The sequence below is a fragment of the Leopardus geoffroyi genome, chromosome D4, assembly GCF_018350155.1.
Source record: "Leopardus geoffroyi isolate Oge1 chromosome D4, O.geoffroyi_Oge1_pat1.0, whole genome shotgun sequence".
NCBI classification, from domain to species: Eukaryota; Metazoa; Chordata; class Mammalia; order Carnivora; family Felidae; genus Leopardus; species Leopardus geoffroyi.
The window spans coordinates 19,958,441-19,985,785 of record NC_059342.1 but is presented as its reverse complement, the minus strand read 5'-3'; the positions used below and the strand labels follow the sequence as shown (position 1 = coordinate 19,985,785).

Below are 27,345 nucleotides of genomic sequence, written 5' to 3'. Positions count from 1 at the left end.
CGACCTGGGCCGAAATAGGACGCTTAACTGACTGAGCCACCCAGGCGCCCCAGGAACTAACTCTTAAGGAATTTTCCCTAGGTGCCAAGTACTTCTTCCAGGGCTTTCTATAAGGTAACCCACGCTAGAACCCTTCTTCTGAACCCTTGTTATATATTCTTTATTCACATGGATTTTCATTTACTTCTCACAACAGTCATAAGAAGTATGTACCATTAGGGCACCTGGGAGACTCAGTTGGTTAAGTGTCCAACTCTTGGTTTGGGCTCAGGTCACGATTTCATGGTTTCAAGAGTTTGAATCCCATGTCAGGTTTTGCACTGACAGTACGGAGCCTGCTTGGGATTCTCTCTCTCCCTCTCTCTGCCCCTCCCCCACTGCACTGTCTCTGTCTCTCTCAAAATAAACAAACTGAAAAAAAAGTATACCATCATTACACCCAATGTACAGATAAGGAGACAGAGTCTGGAGCAGTTAGGTCATTTGCTAATAAGTGGCAAAGAGGGGTTCACTGTGCACATGGGCTCAAGTCAGGGTCAACCAGCACCATGTGGATAGTTAGACTATGTAATGAACTCAGGGACTTCGAAGGCTGACTTTTCTAGTGTCAGAGTCCATGCCAGGGTCACTGGCAGAGCTGGTACAACCCCCTAGAAACTGCCCAGAACCATGTTCAGTAATGGGCTGCCTTATGAGTTGGGGGGAGCCAAAGCGGAGGGGAGAACAAAAATAAGGAGCTAGAGGTGGTGGTAAGTGACAAAGTCTAATTCTAGGCTATTCGGTATTCTTCTTTAAAATTGCTCACCTCCCTCGGGGGCCATATGTCTATAGCTGAAAAGACAAGCGAAGAAGTTCCTGAAAATCCAAGTGAATACAGGAAGAGCTAGTAAGCACCCACTGCAAACACTGAGCGGGGAGCAAGCAAAAGGCCGCTGGACTCCAGTAACAGGGTCCCACAAGAACGTCAAGCGCCAGGATGACATTTTCTGGGCAGGCAGCCCAGGGCGGATGGAAGTTCCCAGAAAGAGGTTTACTCTGAAGATGAAAATTCTGGGTCAAGGTTGTGCATAAGTAAATGAAAAGTTTTAGGTGGGAAAGTGACCTGATTCCTCAGGAGACAACCCGCCTGCCATGTTGGCTTCAGCAGGCTGTCTTCTGGGAAATGCCAGGCTGCGTGCTTGGAGTATAAGAACCTTGGGGGAAAAAGGAATTCCGGGGTTTCTCAGTGTTTCTCTCCTATGCCTTGTTTTGCTTCTAATTCTCTGGATTCTTCCAGAGGCATTATCATTCTTTCTGTCTTCTCATTTCATGCCTACACATCTCCTTAGAAATAAATGGAGCCAAAAGCTAATAGAAAATTTGGTCTCCCCTCCACAACAGCCAAGTGCTTTCACTCACATTCAGGTTCTGAGCACTGTGGGGGTCAGGAAAGGTACCTTATTCTTCTGTGTATCCCAGGGCCTAGAACAAGGTTAGCCCAGAGAAGTGCTCAGGAAAATTTACTGGATGGATGGATGGATGGATGGATGGATGGATGGATGAGCAGGCATGTGGGTCACGATGGGATGGATGGATGGACGGATGTGTGTGGATGGATGATGGATAGATGGATGGATGGATGGATGGACAGGTGTGTGGATGGATGATGGATGGATGGACGGACGGGCATGTGGGTCATGATGGGATGGATGGATGGATGGATGGGTTGGTGGGTGGACAGATGGGTGGTTAGAAGGGTAGGTGGGGGGGTGGTAGATGTGTGGATAGGTGGATAGGTGGATGTGTGGAAGACTAAACAGGTGGACTAAGTGTGTCTTCAGACCTTTCCAGACCTTCCTTCTCATTCCAGCACAACCATCCCCTCTAGGCAACCCACTCTTAGCTCCCCAAACACAATGTACTTTCTCCCCTCAGTACCTTTGCAGGGCTGGGCCCTGCCTTCCTAAAAATTCCTAAAAGTACTTTTGCCCTCCTCTGACTAACTCTACTCATGCCCAAGGTGCAATCAAGCTCATTCAAAACCCCCCCTACACCTGCAGGCAAAGCATTATCATCTTACTGCTCCAAGCTTATAGTAACTATCACCGAGCCCTTGGCTGTGAACTCCTCGGATCATCTACCAAGCCCCCAGTCTGTACTTGGCTGTTGTGCAGAACCAGAGTAGACAGAAAGCACAACATGCACACCTCTCCCCAGACCACAGGTGGGGGAGAAGCCTAAAGGCTAAGGCGTCCATCCAAACCCAACTCCCCCAGGGCCTGTGGCTAGAGGGTCACTGCATGCCAAGAACTCACAGGAACAAGCCAAAAGCATTTTAAGGACAGAGGGAGTAGTAGCATGCTGCTTTATCCTACCTACTCCACAAGTACACCCCCACCCACCACCCATGGGTGGTCAGGGAGAAGTATTAAAAGTTAGGCCTAAAGCATCGTCTTGTCCATCTGTCGTGGCACACTGAATTCTCAAAGAAGAGTATACATTCTCTAGTTCCTATCAGTCAGTTACTATCATGGAACCCAAAGAGTAACAGTCACTGAGGAGGTCTCAGGCTTGGTAAATGAGTATGTGTTTATGTGTTTATGTATATGCATACAAATGTGTACACACAAACATACACGTATGTGTGTACATGTACATACACGCAGCATCAAGTCTCCTACACCTGTATGCCACCTGGAAGGGGGGGGGGGGTGGACGCAAATGAAAACACCATCTATTAAGCTCCCTGTGTGCCAGGCACTGTGCTAGGTGCTTCACATTCAGCATTCTGGTGAGAGGTCTATGGTAGGGGACTGGATAGTGGCCCCCCAAAAGGTAGATCCATGTCCTAACCCCTGGAAAAAGGGTCTTTGAGGATGTAATTAAGTTAACGGTCTCTAGTTGACAGAAAGCATCTGGGATTATCTGGGTCGGCCCCAAATCCAGTAACCAGAAGCGAGGACACACACCAAAGGTGAGGTCAGAGACTGGGGTGATGCACCATAGGCCACGGAATGCCTGGAGCCACAAAGAATGGTTCTTCCCTGGAGTCTCTGGGGGAAGCAAAGCCTTCCTGACACCTTGCACCTCAGGCCTCCAGAACATGGAGAATGGATTTCTGTTGCATTAAGCCATCGAGTTAGATTCACTAGATTCCAGCACTTCTAGGAGACGAATACAAGGCCCATACGTTTTCTCTGTCCCTCATAGGAGCAGGTCCAGTAGTCAACACACATTCATGAATCTTCTGGTCACCAAAATGTTTTTTTGTTTTTTAAATTTGTTGTTTGTTTTGTTTTTTTTTTTGAGAGAGAGAGAGACAGAGTGCAAGTGAGAGAGGGGCAGAGAAAGAAGGAGACAGAATCTGAAGCAGGCTCCAGGCTCTGAGCTGTCAGCACAGAGCCCGATGCGGGGCTCAAACCCACAAACCGTGAGATCATGACCTGAGCTGAAGTCGGTGCTCAACCGACTAAGCCACCCAGGCTCCCCAGTCACAAAAATGTTTAACTAGAAGTCTCCTCATTCATAGACTGCAGGCCTGGGATGGGAATATTTGTCCTATAATAACGGAAGCAGTGAACTTCTAAAAAGGTAGGCGACCCGGCTGAGGGGATCAGGAGTAGGTGTTTATACCAAGGGCCTCCAGTGGAGTCCCTACATAAAGGGGGGTGCTTCCAGCAAATCTGCGTGATTTTTCCCAAGGGATGTACCAAGGATGCAGACGGTGGGAGAAGGGGTCTGCCCCAGGAAGAACTGAGACTCTTCCCCAGGAGAGATCTTTGGTGTGAGAAACATCACCACCCCCCGGGAAACAGGTCCCTAGGCCTGGGATTCCGCAGGTGGGGCTGTACAAGGGGAGAACCCACCTGCCTCCAACTGCTGGGGCCCATGACCACCCAGCTCACTGGCACTTCAAAATCAAGAAAGGGAAGCGTGTCCACTTCTCAAAGGCACACGTCATATACACATGTGAAAATTCACAAGAGGCAAGGAGCACCCGGGTGGCTCAGTCGGTTTGGCGTCCGACTCCAGCTCAGGTCACAGTCTCACGATTCCATGAGTTTGAGCCCCACATCGGGCTCGCTGCCATCAGCACAGAGCCCACTCTGGATCCTCTGTTCCCCTCTCTCTCTGCCCCTCCCCCGCTTGCGTGCTCTCAAAAATAAATGAAACATTTTAATTAATTAATTAAAGAAAATAAATTCACAAGAGGCAAGATGTGAGAGAAAGTCCATCAACTTACACGTAGAATCCTTGCGAATTATCAATGATGTCATAAATCATCTGCGATTTGACGGAGCTGAGGTTCTCCATGGCTGCTGCACCGCCGTTGTTCTTGATCCACTCCAGGACCAAGCCCATGACATAGATGCTGAAATAAAGATTAAAAACAAAGAAAATCCATCTAGTTCAGCTTTGCAAAGGTGGAAAGACATTCAAGCCAACTGTTGTTTTGCAGGAAGCATCCTCCCCACCCCCACCCAGTTAACCCTTCACTTCCTACACTCACAGAGCCCATACTTCCCATAGTTTGTACCATTCACTCCTTTATTTTGTATTTCTCTGGGCCCATGATCTGGACTCTATGGTTGTGGAAGACCTGAAGCACAGTGTTCACCTTCTCTACAGCAGAGCCCTCACAGGGGGCCTGGGGCCTCTACCTGGAGGGAGAAGTGTGGTATGGCACTAGGAGCAGGGGCTCCGAGTCAGTCTTGACTCTGGTTCCACTGCTGCCACTAAGACTACCCAGGATTAGTCACCTTGGAAATCCAAACCCCGGCTTTCCCATCTGGAAAGAGGGACACCTACCACCCTATGCTGGACACCTGGCATTTCAGCTGTCCCAATCTTCCTAACCCATGCCCACCCAACGGGCAGACCCAGCAGGGTCCCTTGTCCTCTGGTCTCAGAGCTGGGCAGGGGACCTAACGGGGCCGATCAGAGCCCTCCCTGGGATTCTCTGACCTGGGAGTGAGGCCAAAGAGGCAGACCTAGCGCTGGTCAAAGTGTGAGACTTGAGTAAGAACATGTGACAGAGACTCATCTGCTTTCCAGCAGAAAGAAGCAAGGATCAGAAACGGAGAGCAAGTGGGGTGGGATTTGTGTCCCTGGTTCCAGGAGCAGCCACTGCACCCCAGCCCCTCCTGGAGCTTGGCAGTGTTCCTCTCTGAGCCAAAATGTCAGCTCGGCCACCTGTGAGACATCGGGGCTCGAGGGGACCGTAGGAGACAGATCGGGTGAAGTGCTTAGTGCAGGGTCTGGCACGTGGCAGGTAGGTGACACAAGTGTAGTCAACAGCATCTTCATTACGAAGTGCTCATAACTGCACTGAACACACATGTTGAAGAGCAGTAGATGGTTTCCCAGTGGCCTTCTGAAAGCCCATCTCTCTCTTTTTTTTAAGTTTATTTATTTTGAGAGAGAGAGCGTGTGTGTGCACCAGAGGAGGTGCAGAGAGAGAGAGAGAGAGAGAGAGAGAGAGAGAGAGAATCTCAAGCAGGCTCCGTGCCTGAGCCACCCAGGCCCTGAAAGCCACCCTGAAAGCCCATCTCTTAAAGGAGCCAACAGCTCCGTGTGCACCTCACTGAAAGTTTGTGGGGGCAGGAGCACAGGTCTCCAAGGGAAGAGATACCATCTACTTGAGCTGGGAATATGCAGATCAGCTCTCGGCTGTGCACTCTCCAGGAGTGGAAAAGAGGTCCCCACCAGGACCTGTGCAAACCAAGTGGCCAGGAGTCAATGCCCAGCAAAGATCTGGGGTGCTAACCCCTGGACAAGAGCTGCCTCGTTCATTAACACCACGGGTCTGTTACCACCGTGACAGGTTGAAGAGGGAGATCACTGGATCTGGAAAGCACTCTACTGGCCAGAAGCTTGTCCCAGAGGAAGCCCGAGGCACTAACTGGCTCATTCACTGTGTCAACCTGGTAGGTAGAGGACCCCGGTGTTTCCATCCCCAGAAGTTAGCAGAAGCCAATGCTGGGCTGCTCAGTAGGCAATGGGCAGACAGCAGCCTGCACTCACAGACATGTAATAGCCTCTCCAGAAGCTTCCCCAGCTTGAGGAATGAAAAACAGTAGCTAGTGGCAAAAAGGGAAGAGAGAATAGAGTGGAGAACAGCCCCTGAGTAATTTAGAACCTCAGCTGCAGCTCTGTGGATAATGACTGAGAAAGCAGAGGGACAAAGTGGAAAGAAGAAAGGCAGAGGAGTGTATTCCAACATCTATTATGGGGCCAGGCAGCCTGCTAGTTGTTCCTTCTTTTCTTGATCACAATAATCCTGAGATCGGAGCTACCATCATCCCATTTTACAGATGAGGAAATTGACGTTTGGGGAATTTAATTTGGCTAATGTCACCCATGTAGTGGCTGATAAAGCCAGGATTGCAACCCCGCCTGGTCGGACTCCAAAGCCTGGGCTTTTTTCACAGTAACCAAGGCATCTGGTTTTGTAGGGGCTCCAGGACCCTCAGCCACTACCTCACCAGCTAGTGGGGCAGCCAGGCTGGCACCAAAGCTCAGACACAGCTGCCCTTGCGGCTGCTAGAGCAGCTTCACAGCACACCTGTGTGGATGTGTGTGGATGTGTGTGTGTTCCAGATAGGACGCTGCCCGCCTCTCTCTCTCTCTCCGGAAAAAAAAAGGGGGGCGCCTGGGTGGCTCAGCCAGTTGAGCGGCCGACTTCGGCTCAGGTCATGGTCTCATGGTTTGTGAGTTCGAGCCCCACATCGGGCTCGCTGCTGACAGCACGAAGCCCATTTCGGATCCTCTGCCCCTTTCTCTCTCTGCCTCCCCCCCACTGCCCCGGCTCGCTCCCTCTCAAAAATAATAATATAAACATTAAAAAAAAACACAGATATGACACTGCCCACCCACTCCTCTGTTCGGTGACCCGCTCTAGAACTCCCTTCTAACCCCAAACTCACTCTCCCACGAACCACAGAAGCACACCCCGCCCCATGACCCAGGCAAAGCCACTGGTGCCTATTCACTGACTGTACCCTTCCAAGGCCACATTTCGCTTTCACCTATAGCTTTGGTATCCTAGCGTTCCCTAGCTGCTTTCTCGCTACTCAAATCCAAGGCTGCAGCAAGGTCCACAGTCCCAGCCAGTTCTCGGCACCAACACACTGCCCTCTCCGTAGCTGTCATGCTCAGACTCAGTGCTAATCTTAATGGGATCTGAGCAGGTGCTCGGCAGAAAGCCCTCCCATCTTCCATGCTGTCCCAGAGCCGGCACCTGGAGCCTCGCCTATGAAGCCTCAGCATGAGGCAGACCGCTCGGAAGGAAGCGGGTTCTCCCTGTGGCTTCCGATTCATTATCAACTCAAGCTTCTAGCCCCACACAATCCAAACTCTTCAAACCATAGGGACCCTAAATGTTCGGTCTCAATTCTCCCCATTAACCAATTTAACATGCCTGATTCATGCCTTCACCTCTAAAATGCCACCTGCATCACACAGCATAGGTTTACCATCGAAGCTTGTCTATTAAGTTACTAAATAAATCACAGTAGATCCATTCTGTGGAATACCACTGGAACACCATACAGCAATTCAAAGGGGGGGGGGGGGAGGGAAGGCAGGTATTTGAGCTTATATCGCATAGCATAGTGTTCATGGCAGATTGTGGGGTAGAAAAAAGAAATTCACAGAATAGTCTACAGGGTAAAGTCCCACTCACATAACTAAATACAGCTCTGTATATCTGCATACGCCCAGTTAAGGGTCTGTCGGGACCCACAACGAGCAGTGAATAGTGGTTACCCCGGCCGGTTCTGCTCGCTTCAGTAATCTTTGCTAGGAACACGTTAGGTGGTTCAGTTGGTCAAGTGGCCAACTCTTGATTTCGGCTCAGGTCATGATCTCAGTTTGTGGGTTCAAGCTTTGCACTGGGCTCTGCACTTACAGCGTGGAGCCTGCTTGGGATTCTCTCCGTCTCTCCCTTCCTCTCTCTTTGCCTGCCCCCCTCCCATGCCCTTTACCCGATCTGAAAATAAATTAACTTAAAAAAATAAAATTATTTAAAAAAAAGAATACATGTTAACTTTTTAAAGCAATACAAATACTCTCTGTGCACTAAGGCTTAGAAAAGCACACCAGAAATCCTCAGAAAAACTCTCCCTGGCTGTTTGTTCTGAAGATTCTAACTGCAGAAACTCATCTGCTTCTGGGGCTCATGAGGAGCAAGGCTAAGGCCCTGGGCAGGCCCTCACTCCTACTCTGGTAAGAGAGGTAGCCTTGATTAACGGGGTTATTTTCTTATTAGTTACTTTACCTCGTACTACAGAGAAAAAACAAATATATACTTACAGGGTCAGAGAACTATTTGTGAGTACAGAGGGAAGTGTGTGTACCTTCTTGCCTGTGCATTCATTGGGCTTCGTGTGATGTACTAAAGGGTTAAAACAGAAGGCCCACGCGATCCTTTATTCCACCCTAATTCACAGCTCAGGGTTACAGGCAACTATGTGAAGCGTTACTCAGCCCAGTTCACACAAAATGCCCAGAGCCAATGGTCATTCAGCTCTGATTTTAAAAGGAAAAAAAAAAAAGGCTTCTTTTCAAACAACTTGGGGCCTTTTCAAGGACTTCTGTGTGATTCAAAGCTCAGGAGTCTTCTGCCTGTCTTATCGGCTCACATTCAAGGATCGGGGAGGGCATCTGGCACAAGTCTTATCTCTAACTTGGGGTCTGTTCTCACTGCGCGAGCTAAAATTTTCTAACCTTGAAGGTTGTAAGTACCAACAAATGAACTAAGTTGGTTTTCCAAGCCATAGATTTACGGTAATTGGTCAATTGAACGGACTTTTATTTCTCTCCTGTTCTCTTCTTTCGGGGTAAGAGAAAGGACGGCAACTTCCAGGGGGTCTTGGTCAGAACACATTTGAAACCGGTCTTTCTCTGCTACATTTACACTATTCTAATCGAATATTAATGATTCTGCCCCTCGATGGTCTCAGCACTGTTCTGATCTGCCTGGGGGGAAAAGTTTTGCCCCTTTTCTGCCCTTGTTTCTGGTTCAGCCCCCTCTCCTGAGGCAGGAAAGCTCTGGGGAGGCAGTGACAGCCCTCCTCCACCCAATGTAACCCTCCTCCAGGTGACCAGGTGACCAGCTGAGGTGACCAGCTGAGCTGACCGGTCAAGGCCCAGGCTGAGGCCTGCACAGGAGCTGGTAGGGGAGGGACCCTACATGAGAGTCACTGAAGAGTCCTTCTCTGTGTCTCTGGGTCTGACTCCACACACTGTTGTCTCCTATCATTTTGTCATATTTATTAGACAGACTGACCTGTTTTCTCACTGTTCCCACTGACTTTTCACCCTAATGTTAACAAACAAACAGCATTTTAACATATTCATTGTATGTTTTAGAATTTGCTTCCGGTAACTCTTAGTCACCAGAGAAAGTGCCAGAGAGTGTGCCCTCCCCCCCGCCCCCCCCCCCCCCCCCCCCCCACCCCCCCACCCCCCCGCCCCTCCGGGCTGTGCTGTGATCTGAACTTGCCAGCTTTCAGACCACATTTCAGGACAGTGTTCCCCCCGCCTCCTCCTGGAGCCCACGGTGGTCTCTGTCTCACCCTGAAAGACCCACCTGATGGCGAGCCAGGCCTCGGCCCCACCTTCTAACAGGGAGGACAAACACCACCTGTCACTGTGCAGCCTGGCACCTAAGCCCCTTCCCCAGGCTCCCCTGCACCTGCATCCTCACCACTCGGCACTTCCAACTTGTTTCCAACTTGGCCAGTGATCACTGGCGCCTGGAACTGCCTGGAACCCCAGAAATAGGACCGATGGACAAGACATTCAGCCCCACTGTCCCCACCCTGAACAGGCATTTCAGAAACATTTTCAACCAGGGTGAAACATAGTGGGGTTTAGAAGTGACCAGGACAGTAACCACTAGAACACCCCATTCCCCAAGGAAAACAGGAGACACAAATTAGCTGCTGTGCCCCCGTCAGCGGTGAAGAAATCCAGTGGAAATTTCCGTCAGAATTTTAACTTTGAGGGACACCTGGGTGGCTCAGTCGGTTAAGCGTGTGACTTTGGCTCAGGTCACAATCTCACATTTCGTGAGTTCGAGCCCCGCATCCAGCTGTTGCTGTCAACACAGAGCCTGCTTTGGATCCTCTGCCCCCGCCCCCCGCTCTCTGCCTCTCCCCTGCTCATGCTCATTCTCTCTCTCTCTCAAAATAAATAAATTAATCTAAAAAAAAAAAAGAATTCTGGGGCACCTGGATGGCTCAGTCGGTTGAGCATCTGACTTCAGCTCAAGTCATGATCTCATGGTTCATAGGTTCCAGACCCGCAATCGGCCTCTGTGCTGACAGCTCAGAGCCTGAAGCCTGCTTTGGATTCTGTGTCTCCTTCTCTATCTGCCCTTCCCCGGCTCATGCTATGTCTCCCTGTCTCTCAAAAAGGAATAAGTGTTAAAAAATTTAAAATTAAAAAAAAAAAAAGAATTCTAACTTTGAGAAAAAAACACTTTTCCTTCCTAAAGCCAATTATGTAGAAGATTTTCTAGAAGCAGCCTCTATCAGGAAGAACTCAGACAAAGTCCCAACTCAGAGGGAAATGCTCTCTGCGCCAGCCTGAGCCTGCCTTTCCACATGCTCTTCTGAAAGCACTTTCCCCCCAGAAAATTCCATGAGCAGAAGAGCTGAACTCCAACAGTGATCTCCTAAGACGAATCCTTCAGACACAAAGAAACACACACTGGTAATTTCACCTGTGGAGAACACTTAAGGTACAGGGTGAACCAACCCAAGCTCTGGAACCAGGCTGTCCAGGTTCCAATCCCAGCTGTGCCACGACCTGCAAGTATGGCCTTTGCTTCTTTACTTGCAAAATGGGAATAAAAAGAGTATTTACCTCCTCGGGTGCTTGGGAGCACTAAAAGGGTCATACAAATAAAGTATCACCATTCTATATCATACATGGCCTGAAAGGTAATCCATAAATTCTGGCTTTTTCCTCCCCTGCTAAAGCTCTGGGAACTAGCAACAAGAGAAACAGTAATAATAGAGCAGCTAACATTTATAAATTACCATGTGCCAACCACCAAATGCGTTTTATATGTAAGTAAGTCAATCAATCAATCAATCCTCACAGCACTATCAACAGGGTACTATTATTACTCCTGGAGGAACCTGCTACACAGACAGGTTAAGTGACTTGCCCAAGATCACACAGCTAGTAAGTAGTAAAAATCTCCCAGGCAACTGTTAAATCCTAGGTGTCACAAGATTTTCACAAAATATCTGAGGCTTGGCGTTAAAAGACCATGGGGCAGGGAAGCCTCGCTGTCCCTGAATGTGCTTTAATACACTTTTCTCACTTGGCTAATAGGAAGCCAGGCGTACCGGACAAGCACAGACTGGGTGAAAAGCCCAAGCCAGTATGTTCGCTGCCTGGTGGCCAGCTTTGTGCAGGCCCAGCAGGGAAAGAAAAGAAAGCCGGGGAGGCCTGGCCTTTGAAAGTCCTTTTCCAAAGTTTCATGGAAGCTTCCAAAGCTTCATGTTTGAGATGCACACCTGCCACTCATTTGCAGAGAGCTTTTGGATTAATGGTAAACTCCTAAGGCTATCAAGACCAAACAAAAACACCACCCCCCTAAAAAGGGCAAGGAAAACTGATCTAACAGTGCACAGGGGATAACAGGGAGAGGTGAGCTGGGCAAAGAATCCTGATAGGATGTCTGAGCCATTAGGTCACTGGCTAATGAAAACGTGCTCTCCTTCAGAAAGCTACCTCCCTCCACTTTGATGGGAAAGAGTGAGACCTCCTCCGTCAGTCCCCGAGGCCCCCGAGCCATGCCCCGGAGCTAACCTGAAGCACGGAGGTGTGTTGTACAGGGAGCCGTTTCCAGCCTGCACTTTGTAGTCCAGGACGGATGGGCACTCCCTGAGGGCGAACCCCAGCAGGTCATCACGGACGATCACCACCGTGACCCCGGCAGAGCCTATGTTCTTCTGGGCACCCGCAAAAATGACACCAAACTGAAAAAGAGAAGGCATGCTGTTTTAGATACACTTGGTCATTTTTCATAACTGTATTCAAATTTCCCAATGTCTTTCTAAAGTATGAGGAAGTGATTCTATCCTAATCTTGCTCAAAGTGCATTCTATTCTCTAAAGGCATCTCTGCCTGGGAGAGTTCAGAGGCCTGCAGGTTACACATGTCCCTGGTCCCACTCACCAGCAAGGGGCCAGCCCGAACCAATCACTACAAAGACCTTATACATATTCCTATCACTGTATATACGTCCTTTCTACACCCAAACCAATATTTAAAATGGGGCTGGGTGGCTCAGTCGGTTGAGTGTTCCAACCCTTGGTTTCAGCTCAGGGCATGATCTCACAGTCCCATGAGTTCAACCTCCCCATCAGGCTCTCGCTTGGGAGTCTCTCCCTTTCCTTCCCCACTCACACTGCCTCTGTCTCTCTCAAATAAATAAAGAAAGAAACCTTTTTTAAAAAAGTATAAAAAAATGGGGCTAACTGTTCTTGGTAACCAAAAGAAACAGTTTTGAATGCATTCATGTTTGTATAAAAGGACAATCGGAAGATGTTGAGAAATAATAGACAAGCTGCCTGAAAGAGAAGAAAGTTTAGGCAACAGATGTTTAAAGGAACTTCAGAAAATTTTGTCACGTAAGATCCAGAACCCTCTCCCACGTCCTCCCATGAACGCTTTGAACGCTTTATAAATATCAAACGGCATCCCAAGGACAAGGAGGGAAGACAGCCGGGCCTGATAGGGAGTACTTTAGAGTTGACACTGTTTAGAATTGCCAATGCGCAGCAACTGGTCATAAAAAGTGGATTATTCACAGAATGTGGTATAACCGCACAACGGAAGATTATTCAGCCTTAAAAAGGAATGAAGGTGCGACCCCTGCTACCGCGTGCATGACCCCCGAGGACATTTTAAGTGAAATGAACTTGACACAAAATGACAAATATTGCCTGAATCCCCTTCTATGAGGGACCCGGAAGAGTCCAATTCACAGAGGGTGGTGGCTACCAGGGCCTGGGGGACGACTGAGCAGAGTTCCAGCTTGGGAAGATAAAAAGTTCTAGAGACAGATGGTGATGCTGTTTGCACAACAGTGTGAATGTACTTAATGCCAGTGAACTATACACTCAGAAATGGTTAAGGTGGTAAATTTTATGTTATGTATATTTTACCATAATTTTTTTTTTTTAAAGGCAGGCTACCATTTAGTGAGTTTGTTTTTAAATGCTTTAAAGGGGGCGCCCGGGTGGCTCAGTCGGCTGAGCTTCCAACTTTGGCTCAGGTCATGATTTCATGGTTCGTGGGTTCGAGCCCCCATTGGGCTCCGTGCTAACAGCTCAAAGCCTGGAGCCTGCTTCAGATTCTGTGTCTCCGTCTCTCTCTCTGCCCTCTCCCGTTCACGTTCTGTCTCTCTCCCTCTCAAAAATAAAATAAGCATTAAAAAAAAAAAAAAAAAAAAAAAGGAAATGCAGGGCGTCTAGGTGGCTCAGTCGATTGAGCGTCTGACTTCGGCTCAGGTCATGATCTCGCGGTTTTTGAGTTCAAGATCCGCGCTGAGCTCTGTACTGACAGTTCAGAGCCTAGTGAGCCTGCTTCGGATTCTGTGTGTATCTCTCTCTCTGCGCCTCCCTGGCTCGTACTCTGTCTGTCTCTCTCTTTCTCTCAAAAATAAATAAACACTAAAAAAAAAAAAAAAAAAAAAAAAGTAAATGCTTTACTTTTTGCACCCCCTGGTTGCATTCAGCTGAGTGCTGTGCTCCCCCGTCCACCCTGGTGTGCCACTAGGAAAGGCTATATGCCCTGTTGATGCTCTGGGAGTTGAGGTCAGCTCACGGCCAGGTGCAGCTCCTTCACACATCCCCTGAGCTTGGATAATCTGCATTTTCCCTGGAAGACAGCAAGCTACTCCCATTGCATTGGCCCAAACACTTCTAAGAGGGACCCTCGAAGGCAGATAAACTCCCCGAGGACTCCAGTGTGACCCTGTGAAGCAATCATTAACACGGGGTAACATCAAAAGGTAAGCATTCTGACAACCCACAGGAAATAAGCAACTGTCAGCCCATCGCTGTGAGCTGCCCTGGCTTCGGGATCTCTGCTGGCCCAAGACGCTCTAGGCCTTTCCGTGTCCTGGTACATATGTTAAAATGCTCTCATGGAATCCGAGACACTGGGGTGCCCCCGCCAGGCCCTTTTACACTCTACCTGGGAAACATCCACTGGCTTGGATAGGAAGTTTGAGGACATGTCACAAACCAGCACTGCTCCCTCGACGTCTGGGATAAAGTCAAACTCCACTCCGTGCACAGTCTCATTGGCGCAGTAATATACATAGGAGGCATCGGGGCTCAGCTTCCAGGTGCTTGGATCTGGAATTTCTACCACAGAAGAAAAAGTGGAGACTCTGGACTTTCATTCTGCCTTCCTTGTGTAGGTGGGACTGACACACTTCCCCTAGCAGTAAAAGGCTCATCCCAAAGCCCTCCCAAGTGAAACCACTCTATCCATCTTGCATTATAATCCCCATCAACGACCTAAAAAGATTATCAATCCCACCCCTTTGACAGTTATTGGGGGTAACTCATCTTCAAGAATGGTGTGGTGGGTATTTGTCGAGTTTTTTCTCATTACCCAGCATCCATCTATCCTATGTCCACTGAGTTTCTTCTTGGGGCTCCAGCCTCCCCAGCTCAGCCCACATAGCTCCAGTGTGGCCAATTCCACTTGCAGTCACATGACTGATTGGGAATGGAACACAGGAGACGTCAGACTCTAACTGGAAATGTTTGCGCAAAGGCACTGAAACTTGGGAGAACAGAAGGTCAGGAGCATCTTCTAAAAGGGAGTACAGCTTTTCCGACTGTGGAGCCACCACAGAGGAGACGAGGGGAGACACCAGGACCTGCAGGCACTGTTGGGGCCCTTGATCAAGCCATTCCTGAAGCCAATCGGCCTCTAGGTTTTCAGGTGAGAGAACCTATGAATACTTTCTGTAGCAGCCAGTGAACAGTCTTAACAAGTACAACCATCCAGTCTGAATGGTACCAAACCAACTATTGACCAGAAGAAGGAATTAAAAACTGCTGGTTGCCCTTGGCGGGGGTAACCTGATATCTAAGGAGGGACTACCCACCCATCAGCATTTGTCAGCATTTCATTATCACTGTTGAACTCAGATCCCAGCACTTACTCGTGTAACTCCCAAGTTTGGGGTGGACGATATTCACGGTCCCAAACTTCTTGGCTTCTTCGGCGGCCTTAGCTGACCAAGATCCTGTCACCACATAGTCGGCACACCTTCCTGCTTTCAGGCCAATCAGGTTTAAGGGGACAGCACTGAACTGGCCAGACCCACCTCCTTGCACAAAAATCACCTTGTAGTTGTCTGGAACGGCTCTGGGCAGAAGTACATGTGATGGTAAAAAGAGACACACAGGGCGCAAGAATGAGTGATGCTCTCTACCAGCACTTTACCCTGGGTGGATATACTACAAGAAATATGGTAAAGTCCCCCCACGGCTTTGCCTTCCCCAATCCAGTCACTTATCTATTCCCTCCTTGGACAACCATTATCGGGCTCTGTGTGGAAGCCTATGGGGAATGTTTGGAGGGAAGTCAGTAACACCCTGCTGGTCATCTTCCTACCACTCTCAGGCTACATGGTTCAAGGGAGGCCAACCCTTGCTCCAGCAGAAGAGCACATGACCCGAGCTGGCCAGTGGGGTTTGGTTCTGAGACCTTTGCTCAAACTTCAGGAAAAGGGGAACGCTTTCTACTGACGGAAAGGATAAACCGGCTAATCCTACAACCCCTGGTGGCCACCTGGTGAAGCCAACACCTAAAACAGCAGAGCCAAAAGATGAAGATAAAGACCTTCCTGAACATCACCTAAATCACTCCTTCACTTTACAGTTACACACAGTAACACACCCCCTCTTTCACTTAAGCTAAGAGCTGGGCATCTGTCACTTACAACCAGAAGTCCTAAAAATAGATATGTGCTGGTCCATGCTATGAACCAAGCGGACAGTGATAAGGATCGTAGATAATGTTTTAGGCCTAAGCATGTAATCACATACGGACATACATCAAGACTAACAGGGGGGCGCCTGGGTGGCTCATTTGGTTAAGCGTGCAACTTCAGCTCAGGTCATGATCTCAAAGTTTGTGAGTTCGAGCCCTGCGTTGGGCTCTGTGCTGACCGTGCAGAGCCTGGAGCCCACTTCGAGCTCTGTGTTTTCCCCTCTCTCTCTGCCCCTTCCTCAGCCCAGTTCACACTCTGTCTCTCACTCAAAAATAAATAAACATTAAAAAAAAAAAAAAAAAAAAAAAAACAAGACTAACAGGGAAATTTCTGGACTCCAGCATAGAAAATGAAGATGATGGTTGGAATGGCTCTAGGCACTAAGAGAAGGCCAGCTCCAGAGGGACTAGACCATGGAAACTGGACCCAAACCTTTGAGTAAGGTCAGAGCTTAGAAACAGGTATATGGAAAGCAGATGGCTACAGACAGGTCCAGCACCAAGGTAAGAACCAAAGGGCAGGGCAACCCGAGAGGGTCCTGGGGAATGGGTGCTGTGCAAATATCTGGTCCTGAACTATGTCTGCCTGTGATCATCCAGTGCCTACTGGCAGGTCTCATTGAGAGGTTCTAAACATGAGGTTCTCAGCAGCTGAGAGGGTTCCAGGTCTATGTTATTCAGATGCCAGACAGATAAGAAGGCCAACACCTGGATGGAAGGACAGCAGATAGAGACAGAGCAGACAGGGGTACAAGGTAGGCACTTGGTTAGAATAAAGGACAGGCCCATAAACTGAACTGAGAGTCTAGTCCCAGGAGGCTCACAGCCCACATCTTCTGGGGCCGAGGTTCCATGAAGCACAGGATTATGCTGTGGACAGGACACAGGACCCAGCAGCCAGACCCGGTGAGTGAAGTCACACAAACGATTACTGGTTCTGACCACTCGCATTGCACTGGGCTTCTAGGGGCTCCTCACAAAAGTGTCCCCAAGCCTGCCCCATCTTGAAGCGTTTCATCAAGGCAATTTAAAAGGAAGTAGTCCATATAATTCCAATCTTGTTAACGAAATAATGCAAACATGAACCCTAAAATGTTAATAATAATTACCTGACTGATAGGGTTATGGATAGTTTAATTCTATCCATAGTTTAACTATCCAGTAGTTTAAATTCTAGTTTAATTTGTGATATTCAGGTTTTCCCCTAAACTTTCTACCATGAACATACACCAGTTCTATGAGCAGAACGAAAATGTGGATTCCCCCCCCAAGATTACCATATTCATAATGTTTATGTGAATATGTATAGATAATATATCTCTCATTTAAACAGCAATCTATTTACAAGTAAGGTTTCCTCTGGGTAAGGAGAATGGTACAGATAAGCTAAGAGGGACCACCTGAGAAGTTCCTGGAGTGAAGAACTCTTAAAATTACCCAAAAAGTTTGCAAAAGATGAAGTTCCTACAGAGATTCTGATTCAGCTGGGCTAGAGAGGGGCCCTGCACTTAAATTTTTTAATACCTCCCCGCAGCCAGGTGATTCTGACAGGTGGTCTGAGACCCACATTTTTAAGAGCCAGTAAACTAACCAAGATGACCATTTCTTTGTTATCTAAATCCCTATTAAGCCTGAAAAATCTTTCTTAGATATAATGATTCCAAATCTTTGGAAACACCACATAAAACAAAAACACACAAACACAGGACAGCAAACAAACAAAAAAAAGCATGATGTACTAATTTAGTGACTTTGGAAGAATCTTTAAAAGATTATTTTTAATTATGAAATATTCTTAACATACAGCAGAGTAAATACTATAACAGACACCCAGGTATGTGGATTATCAAACAAAAGTAACGAATTTGGTCTTTAAAATTTTGAACTTACAACAATTCTCGCACAAGATTCTCTGTGTTGTTAATAATCTTGGCAAAATCTGATGACCTGTGGCTCATTTCTGTGGAAGGAAAGAAAAACAAGAAAACGCAGTTCCAGTTCAAAACCAAATGAACAGAAGGAACTTTAGAAGCAAGTGCACAATTTGCAAATAAAATAATAACGGGAAATTGCAGTGATTTTGCAAATTGTGGGCCAAGGCTCACTTAGTTTAGGGGAAAAATCCAAACTGATTTTCCAATTGCAAACATTTGAGCCTTACAGCCACAGCGGAATGATCTTTCAAGTCTCATACTCATTGAATGAACCATTTACTAATTCATCCTTCCGTCCGTGTGATTTCTCACAAACACGAACCCATGCACAAAGGCTACCCCCGAGAACAGCAGCACAAATTTCCGCACTGCGGTTCTCATTTCACAGAAACCCAAGTATTCGTCCCAAACCCACAGGAACAAAATTTAATAGCAACAAGCATGCAGTTAACCCTATGATCTCTTAATACTATGTGGCCTTTGGAATTACCTAACAAGAAAAAGGACATTAAATTTTCAAGAGGAAATTTTTAAATTCCAAGGTTCTCTTCCTCAATAATGTAAGAGAAACTTAATGAAATTATTAACACGCAAGATCTTGAGCAAAGGCTTGTAGACCTTTAAACATTTACTGAGTTCATTTTTAAGTATAGCCCAGGCTGTACAATGAATGTGAGGCAATACTACAAAGGTTCAGAGCATGGTGAGGCATGTGATCTCCGATGCTATGAACAGCAAAAACCAACCATGAAAGGGTAAGCGGAGAGGTAAGAACCCCTCACCAGCATGGGTACTGATTTCAAAACTGCTTCCATCAATCATGCGACCAAAATTACTAAAACTTAAAAATAGATCTACAAAGGCCTAAAGGAAGACCGAGAGGAAAAAATTCGAGGCTTGATGCATTTTAATCAGTTTCCTTTGGAACCTGGATATTCAGAGTTATTCAAAAAGTAAATCTTACCAAGAACACTAATCCCAATTCCTTTGTAGTCTAATAATTCCTTTTGTATCTCTAACAATACCTAGGAAAAAACAAGAGAAAATAAAATGATTTGGATATTCTGTGCAGAGCACTCCCTCTGGACATCAAAGAGAGGGAGTCCACCCACAGGGCCTGTGAGGTCCAGAAGCTTCTGTCGTGTCCACGGCCAATCCCCTTCCTCCCATCCAGCCCACAGAGCCCTGCTAATGCAATTTACACACAAGTTAAGTGTGAAATTATGTGATGCGATTGATGTTAAAATACAGCTTTTCTGGGGCACCTGGGTGGCTCAATCAGTTGTGCATCAGACTCTTGTTTTCAGCTCAGGTCAAGATCTCATGGTTCATGAGATCGAGCCCTGCGTCAGGTTCCACACTAATGGCACGGAGCCTGCTTGGGATTCTCTCTTCCTCTCTGCCCCTCTCCCAACTCGCTCTCTATACTCTCTCTCTCAAAATAAATAAAAATAAATTCTAAAAAAAAAAAAATACAGCTTTTCCAAAAGCATGAATTTATTTAGGTATAAAAATTCACCTGGATTCAAAAAATAAAGTTCAAATAAAGAATTTTTCTGATGACAACCCTCAGCTGTCAAGATAAGACCTTTGGGAAAAAACGGACGTGCTAAAAATATCCCCTCCACTATCACATTTCTCACTCTGAAAGCAGAAATACAACAAAATGCATAAAGTTCTGGGTTCAAGGAAAAACAAAAAAGTCGGTGAGGCTGAAATTAAACTGATAACTCAATTTTCCATCTTTTTAGTCTAAGGTGCTCAAATGGAACAGGGTGGGTGTGCGGGAATTAGGAAGACCCTGCTGTGAATGAAGGGGCTCCTGGGTGGCTGTTGGTTAAGCGCTGGACTCTTGATTTGGGCTCAGGTCCTAATCTCACCGGTTCCTGAGATCCAGCCCCCTGTTGGGCTCCGAGAAGCCTGCTTAGGAGCACGTGTTCTCTCTCAAAATAAATAAACATTTAAAAAAAAAAAAAAGAAAGAAACACCTGTTGTGAAAGATTAATGGGCAGGGGAGGTAATGACATACCGACAGAGCCATGAGGGGGATATTCCTATCCCCAATGTGCAGATGAGTAATATCAGCCAAGGCTCTGAGGGCTATGCACCTGGCCAGCCCTTTGACCCCTCTACTAAGATTACTGCAGTCCCTTAACCACATTCTACCTTACAGGGACAACTGGGCAGGGGAGACCCAATTTACCACCAATCCCAAAAAGTCAGGAAATGGGGCACGGCTCACCAAACCTTACAAAACACAGCTGGCTCAGGGGGAGCCCCATTGATGTTTTGTTCCTCCGAAGTAAGTAAAATGCAAGTAACTACACACTGAGAAAAAAGAAAACAAAAAAACACCAATCCTTTATTTATTTTTCTTAAAGAAGGAAGATAAAATCCTATCAGAGATGAATGTTAAAGTGTGAAATGACATGATATCTGGAATTGGCTTTATTGTTTATTAATTTTTTTTAATGTTTAATTATTTTTGAGAGAGAGAGAGAGCTACAGAGAACAAGTGAATGGTGGGGGCAGAGAGACAACGAGACACAGAATCCGAAGCAGGCTCCAGGCTCTGAGCTGTCAGCACAGAGCCCGATATGGGGCTCGGAGCCTAGAACCATGAAATCATGACCTGAGCCGAAGTCAGACATTCTACTGACTGAGCCACCCAGGCATTCCTGGAATTGGCTTTATTATTTTTATTTTATTTTTTTAATGTTTATTTATTTTGGAGAGAGAGAGAGATACAGAGCACAAGCAAAGGGTAGGGGCAGAGAGACAGGGAGACACAGAATCCAAAGCAGGCTGCAGGCTCTGAGCTGTCAGCACGGAGCCCGACGTGGGGCTCGGATCCAACCAAGAACCATGAGATCACGACCTGAGCTGAAGTCAGACGCTCTACTGACTGAACCATGCAGGCGCCCCTGGAATTGGCTTTAAAATCATCCCAGAGCCGGTGGGGAATAAGAGCGTGCTGGAGGAGGGAGTGCTGAAACAAGACTGGCAAAACGTCCACAGAATTCAAAATCCTCAGAGATGGGTCCATGGATTTCACTGTATTATTCCCTCTCTACCTTTGTGTATGTGCAAACTGTCATGAAGTACAAAGAAAGGGGAAAAATGCCCTGAAAACATACATTAAACAGGTGAGATAAGCCCTCTGTAGAGGCATCCTGCCATCAGAGGTTTCCTCGAAAGACAGAGGCTAAAACAGGACGGTCATAAAACAATCTAAACTGGAGTGTAATTTGTCTAAAAAAAAAAAAAAACTTTTTAAGAGAGAGAGTGCACAACGCGCACAAGCAGGAGTGAGGGGCAGCAGGAGACAGAATCTTAAGCAGTCTCCACATTCAGCACAGAGTCTGATGCCGGGCTCCATCCCACCAACGTGAAATGATGACCTAAGCTGAAATCATGAGTCCGATGCTCAACAGACTGAGCCACCCTGATGCCCCTGAAAAAAACAACATTTTAACAATAAAGAATTAAACAAAAGGTTCCTTTGGCAAGGGCAGGGGGGGGGGGGGGGCGGGTGTCAAGAATTTGTCATTGTTGGGACACCCGGCAGCTTGGTCAGCGAGCATGACACTCTTGATTTTCAGGTCGTGAGTTCAAGCCCCACTTTGGGTATAGAGATTACTTTCAAAAAAGAAAAGAAAGAAATCATAAAAGCTAGCATTAGAAAAAAGGATTTGTCATTATTCTGTAAACTACCGGACGCTTATTAGCATTGGCTGAACAAATAAACTTTAGTGAATCCATCTTTGAACTCCTGTTTAAGACTGGATTTCTCACAAAATAGATGAACACCGGAGAAGAAAAATAAAAATAAAACAAGATAAAAACAGAGAGGGAGGCAAACCATAAGAGACTCTTAAATACGGAGAACAAACTGAGGGTTGCTGGAAGGGAGCTGCGTGGGGGATGGGCTAAATGGGTGAGGGGCATTAAGGAGGGCACTTGTGATGAGCACTGGGTGTTATATGTAAATGGTGAATCACTAAATTCTACTCCTGAAACCAATACTACACTAAATGTTAACTAACTTGAATTTAAATAAAATCTTGGACAAACAACAACAAAAAAGACTGGATTTCTCTTACAGACAGTATCCCCTAAAATGAGGTTATAACCCAAAACATTACAAAGAGTTTTAAAAGACTTCTCCCCAAAAATCATGCCCCTCTACTCCAGTGGAGTTTCTTTAGCTGCAGAGTACAATCCCTTTTGTGGGTCACAACTAACTTTTTTAAAGTTTATTTATTTATTTTGAGAGAGAGACAGCGAGCGGGGGAAGGCCAAAGAGAAAGGGAGAGAGAGAATCCCAAGCAGACTCTGTGTTGTCAGCACAAAGCCCAACACAGGGCTTGAACCCACGAACCGTGAGATCATGACCTAAGCGGCTATCAAGAGTCAGACACTTAAAGGACTGAGCCACCCAGGTGCTCCTCACAACTAATTTTTTAAATGAAATAGAACAGACTAGAGTGGAATAGAATACAAAACTATGTATGTTGTAGTTATTTAGGCCAAATATTTCATAAGACCTTAATATAAGGCTTTCATTATAATTATATGCATGTATTTCGTCATTTTGTAAAATATATTTTCCATTGTGGTCACAGTCAACAGTAAAGTTTGAAAACCTTCTCTAATCCTAACAATTCAATCAAATCAAAACTCATAAAAAGCAACATCTGCCACTTCCACCCACCCCCTCCCCCACCCAGAGAGGGCATCTGAGGGCAAAAATCTTCCCAGGAAAACAATAATTACGTCACTGATGATCACAACTGCCATTTTAAAAAATGCATAAAGAAACTGCACAAGGAGGGGTGCCTGGCTGGCTCAATGGGTAGAGCATGGGACTCTTGATCTCAGGGGGCCTGAGTTCGAGCCCCATGGGGGTGGGGAGAGATTACTTTAAAAAAAAAAAAAGAAAGAAAGAAAGAAATTGCACAAGGAACAAATAGAAGATTCCAAAACAGAGAAAGGACAAAGGTGAGGTGGGCACAAGAAACGTTTGCACAGCTCTGACAGGGAAGGAATCTCGCCTAAAACCGACTGTAATAGGTGAGAAAAAACACGCCCTGTTCTCTCAGCTACCTCGAGCCCTGCCCCTGGAAATGCAAGAAATCTTTCCCTTCTAAAATTGTAAGATTCTCTGTTCGTACAACACAGAGGAGGCTCTATCCCGGGGAGATTTCTACTCTGTTCAACAATAGATAATTGTAAAGCACTTGGCTATGCCTCATGTTGCAACAACATATTATCAGTCATTCTGGTTAGAAAAATAAAAATATAACAGCAGCGATAGCAGTTTGTCATTCAAGGCAAATCACAAACTGCCTTCTTCACAACTGGGGAGTGGAGGGGGGGGTGATGGGGAAAGGAGGAATGGGTGTTGGGGGAGGAGCTGGAAGCTGGCATGGTGCCTAGGAAGGCAGGGAGTCAGTTCCACTTGGACTTGAAAAGTCTGGTTGTGGCCCCAGGGAGAATTCAATCATTCCATTTCCTCCAAAACAAAGTGAAGCTAACTGGGCAAGCAGCCCAAAGCCTAACAATTTGAATACTCGAATGCTTTTAGGAAACAAGCCAGTTTAAAAAAAAAAAAAAATCTACGCGTGGAACAGAGCTGAAATAAAGGGGGGGGGGGCAGCTTCTCTAGGGGAACAAGGAAAGGGTGGACTGAAGGCTTTCAGATTTACATTTCTGAAAAGCAACGTTCCCAAGTGCCGGCTAAACCAAACACTCCTTACGAGGAGGGGTCATGCGCGGGACTCCAGTTTGTCATCCCCTCCAGTTAACGCGATCCTCATTCACCATTCATTCAAAGTATCCATTCACAGATCCACTCGGCACTGCCTGGCTCTCAATGCCGGCCGGGCAAGGCGAACGCAGAGATGAGAGCTCTTGCCTTCCCGCCGCGCCCCGGGCCCAGCCCAGGAGAAGGCACAGCACCGGAGTCTGCAGGTGCGCCGCACGGGCGAGCCGAGTCGTGCACGCCGCGCCCAGGGCAGTCGGCGCTAGGGGCAGCTGTAGAAGCAAGTCGCCGAGTTTCCTTTCCCCCAGATGCATTCTTCCAGAAGCCCACTTGCGAGGGATCCTGAACTGGGCATGCACTCTGTTGCAGAACGCTCGGAAGACTCCGAGCCGGGAGAGGGGATCCGAGCGCCCCGCCTCAGAGATACACTGCGAACCGCGCGCGCTCCCGCCCGCACCGCACTCTCGGCTCGCGCTCGTGGGGACTTACCGAGCGCGGCAGCTTGGCAGGCCCGGGCCCGAAGTTGACCACCTGCCTCCGGGCGCTCATGATGCGGCAGCGCAGGAGGCGAGGGAAAACGAGAGAACTGACCGCGTGGGCAGCGCAAGTCTACTGCTGGCTCAGACCTTCTGCCTCCTCCCAGCGCCCAGTCGGCGCCCCCATTGGCCCGCGCTGTCGCAGGCCCTGCGCTAATTGGTTCGCGCTACGGGGCTCGCATCCCCATTGGTCATGCGCCTCAGCCAAGGCCCAGGAGCAGTTGCTCCTCCTCTCGTCTACTGCCTCGGTTACTCTCTTTCTGATCAGTGCAAGGCGCGCGGGAGATTGCACCAGCCGCTCAGCTCGGCAGAGTGCCCGCCCTAGGATCGTGGGCGGCGGGAAAGGGCTGCCCCTGCCAACGTGGGTTCGTGCTTCTGCGGCCTGGATCCGGACCGTTTCCGCCCTCCAACCGCAGCCCCTCTCTCTTGGTCGCACTGGGAGACGTGGAGCAAATCCTTCCCCAATCCAACCACTTCTTCACCCGCCCTTGGTCTGGGCTCTGATGCATGCTTCAGAACCAGCGGTTACTAATTCACGAAACTTTTCTAAGCGCCCCCCACCAGCCCCGGATGCCGCAATGGAGAGGCAGGGCTCTCAAGAATGGAACTACAGGGTGAAGGATGGACGGACGGGAGGGGGAGTGCGGGGGGAGGGGGAATGAGATTCCTTGCATGGGTAGATGGGCCAGGAGTTCCTGCAGAATGAAAGGATGGAGCGGCCAAGCACTCGAGGAGGAGCACTGGCCTGGGAAACCTGGATGCCCCCCCCCCCCCCAGGCAAGTCCTTTCAAGTTGCTGATTCTCCATTTCCTTTTGTGAAAAGAGCGAGTACGAACCTGGCATTAGCTCTCAGGTTGCACCGCTGCTGACAAGCTGTGGGTTTAGAAACGTGAGGAGATATTAACGGCAATGCGAAACCACTAGGGAGTCAGTGCAAGCCTAGGGAGAGGCCCAGAGTCAGTCTGCAGCCCAAGCCAAGCCGGGCGCCAGGCCAGCGCTGCTCAAACTTTTCCACAGACGCATCCTTCTCAAAAGAACTCCCGTGGAGACCCGCATGGTGTTCTGAAACAGGGAGGCCCCCTTCCCCACAAGAAAGACATTTCTTTGAATTCTGGAATTTCATTATTTTTTGAACTGCGAAGTCTGCTTTCTACTCCATAATTTAACCTAGTTTCTTTGAATATAAAGAATATGTTACCAAATCTTTGAGCAAAATTAGTGCTCCAGGAATACACACTGGGGCTTCCTGTAACACCACCCACAGGGGGACCTACCGCCCCATTTGAAAAGGCTTGTAAGATGACTGGTTTTTTTTGGCTTTTGTTTGTTTTTTGTGGTATGTGGGTGGGATGGGGCTGGGGGTGGAGGTCCTGCTTTGGATTTGTGAGTTGGAGGGCAAAATTTCTAGAAAAAGCTCAAATGAACAAGGTCACTGCCTTCCACACCACCCTCATTTAAGAAATTGAAAAACTGAGTAAAAAGGTGTGAATCTCAGTCCATAAACTAAGATGTGCAAGAATAGTCACTTATCCATTATTTTATATAAAGACTTATCTGTAGACCCTGAGCAGCCAATCCACTGAAGGAGTGGGGGAGCTGGCCTTCCTCCTTCCTGGAGTCCCTAACCACAGGGATTTACATCGCCCTGCGGTGTGGGATGGAGAGGGGAGCACCCAGCCATTTGGTCTCCATCCCCCAAATTTGGCTGAGTTGTCTCCACTATTCAGGTTTATATGGCTGCTTCAGTCAATTAAACCACGTCTATGTCCCACAAGGAACACAGGAAATTCGGGTGGGCTGGAGGTGGCGATCATCCTATCGGCCGAGACAGGCCACGAGGTCATTCCTTCTAGGGCTTTCCAGTTTCTGAGATGATATTACAGGGAACTGAGGCACACAGACCCTCTGCCCAGGCAGGTACTGCTGACCTCTGGATTTCTCTCTCTGTCTCTCTTCCTTCCAGCCCAAGGGAATCTCTTTTTCATTCTAGAGAGAATCCACTTCTTTCTGTTTCTTCCTCACATGCTGGGCACAAATACCTTAATTCTGCATCACAAATTCCAGCGTATCCTGGGCCACTTGGGAATAGAAAGGTGGTGGTGAAATTGTAGTGAGTTGGAACGTGCCCACCCGTTTGTGCAGGAGTTGCATAGGCCCACCACACGTTCCTGCTTTCCTTCCAAGGAACAGAGTCGTCGCCAGGAAGTGGCGGCCCAGCCAGTCTCCTCATTTCCCAGCTCTCCTTGCGTCCAGGCAGATCGCGTGCCTGGGTCCCATCAGTGGAATGGAACCGAGGATGTCCCTTTCCGGGGTGGGGAAATGGTGTGTTTCTGCACTTCTTTTCCCCACTCCACAGGCTGAAATCAGAGACTCTATGGTCCCCGGAGATGGTGGAGACACGGAAAGGAAGGATCTCCATCCAGTCTCTGTATCACCGACTCCGGGCTTGTTATTCACAATCGAGAAAGTATCTCTTCTTTTGTGTCGTGCCACTGAAATCGGAGGGGCTTTTTGTTCCGGTGGCCCATGTTATCCTAATTAATACCCCACTCTCAACACGACAGCTGCAGCTCAGGTCCAGCTGTCGTTGCCAAATGGGCAAAGTTGATGGAGCTGTCTTCCCATTTATAAGGAAAAACCAGAAACCCAGATGTTGATGTGATGTTTTCCAATTTTTAAACGTCTCCGAATTTAAATTTCAGAACACACTGTACAGGTCAATATTGTTAAGGGGTCCCGCCTAGATTCCCTCCAGGCCTGATTCAACTTGCTGGCCACCAGCTCTCCTTCTAACGACTGCTTTACAGTATTCTGCCGCGTAATTCCCTCCTTCAGCGAGGAATACACTCTGCTCCCTGCTTGAATGAGAGAACGAGAAAAGAAAAAAAACCACTGGGGAAATGTAATTTAATCTCAAAATATCCCTCTGTCACCCTTGCCTATCTTGCAGCGCAGATGTATAAAGACAGCCCAGGGGATTCCTGCATTTCGGGAGGGCCCCTCCCCTCTTAGTAGGCTCTCACTGAGGTTAAAAGCAGCTTCTTTATGAAAGATGTATTTTGCAAATGTCAGTTTCACAGGTGTTATTTCT

General features: G+C 47.7%; 1 protein-coding gene across 1 annotated transcript in view; it reads right to left on the bottom strand.

Moving 5' to 3' along the window:
* PSAT1 (phosphoserine aminotransferase 1) overlaps positions 1–24,511 on the bottom strand; it is a 32,677-nt gene extending 8,166 nt beyond the window's left edge. Inside the window, exons 1-7 of the mRNA XM_045469743.1 lie at positions 24,208–24,511; positions 18,919–18,979; positions 17,911–17,980; positions 15,188–15,393; positions 14,203–14,375; positions 11,809–11,978; positions 4,223–4,351 (exon numbers count right to left, since the gene is read on the bottom strand). Coding sequence (XP_045325699.1) covers positions 4,223–4,351; positions 11,809–11,978; positions 14,203–14,375; positions 15,188–15,393; positions 17,911–17,980; positions 18,919–18,979; positions 24,208–24,267 — 869 coding nt within the window. The 5' untranslated portion in view covers positions 24,268–24,511. The remainder of the gene's footprint in view (positions 1–4,222; positions 4,352–11,808; positions 11,979–14,202; positions 14,376–15,187; positions 15,394–17,910; positions 17,981–18,918; positions 18,980–24,207) is intronic.
* Between the last annotated feature and the right edge of the window lie 2,834 nt (positions 24,512–27,345).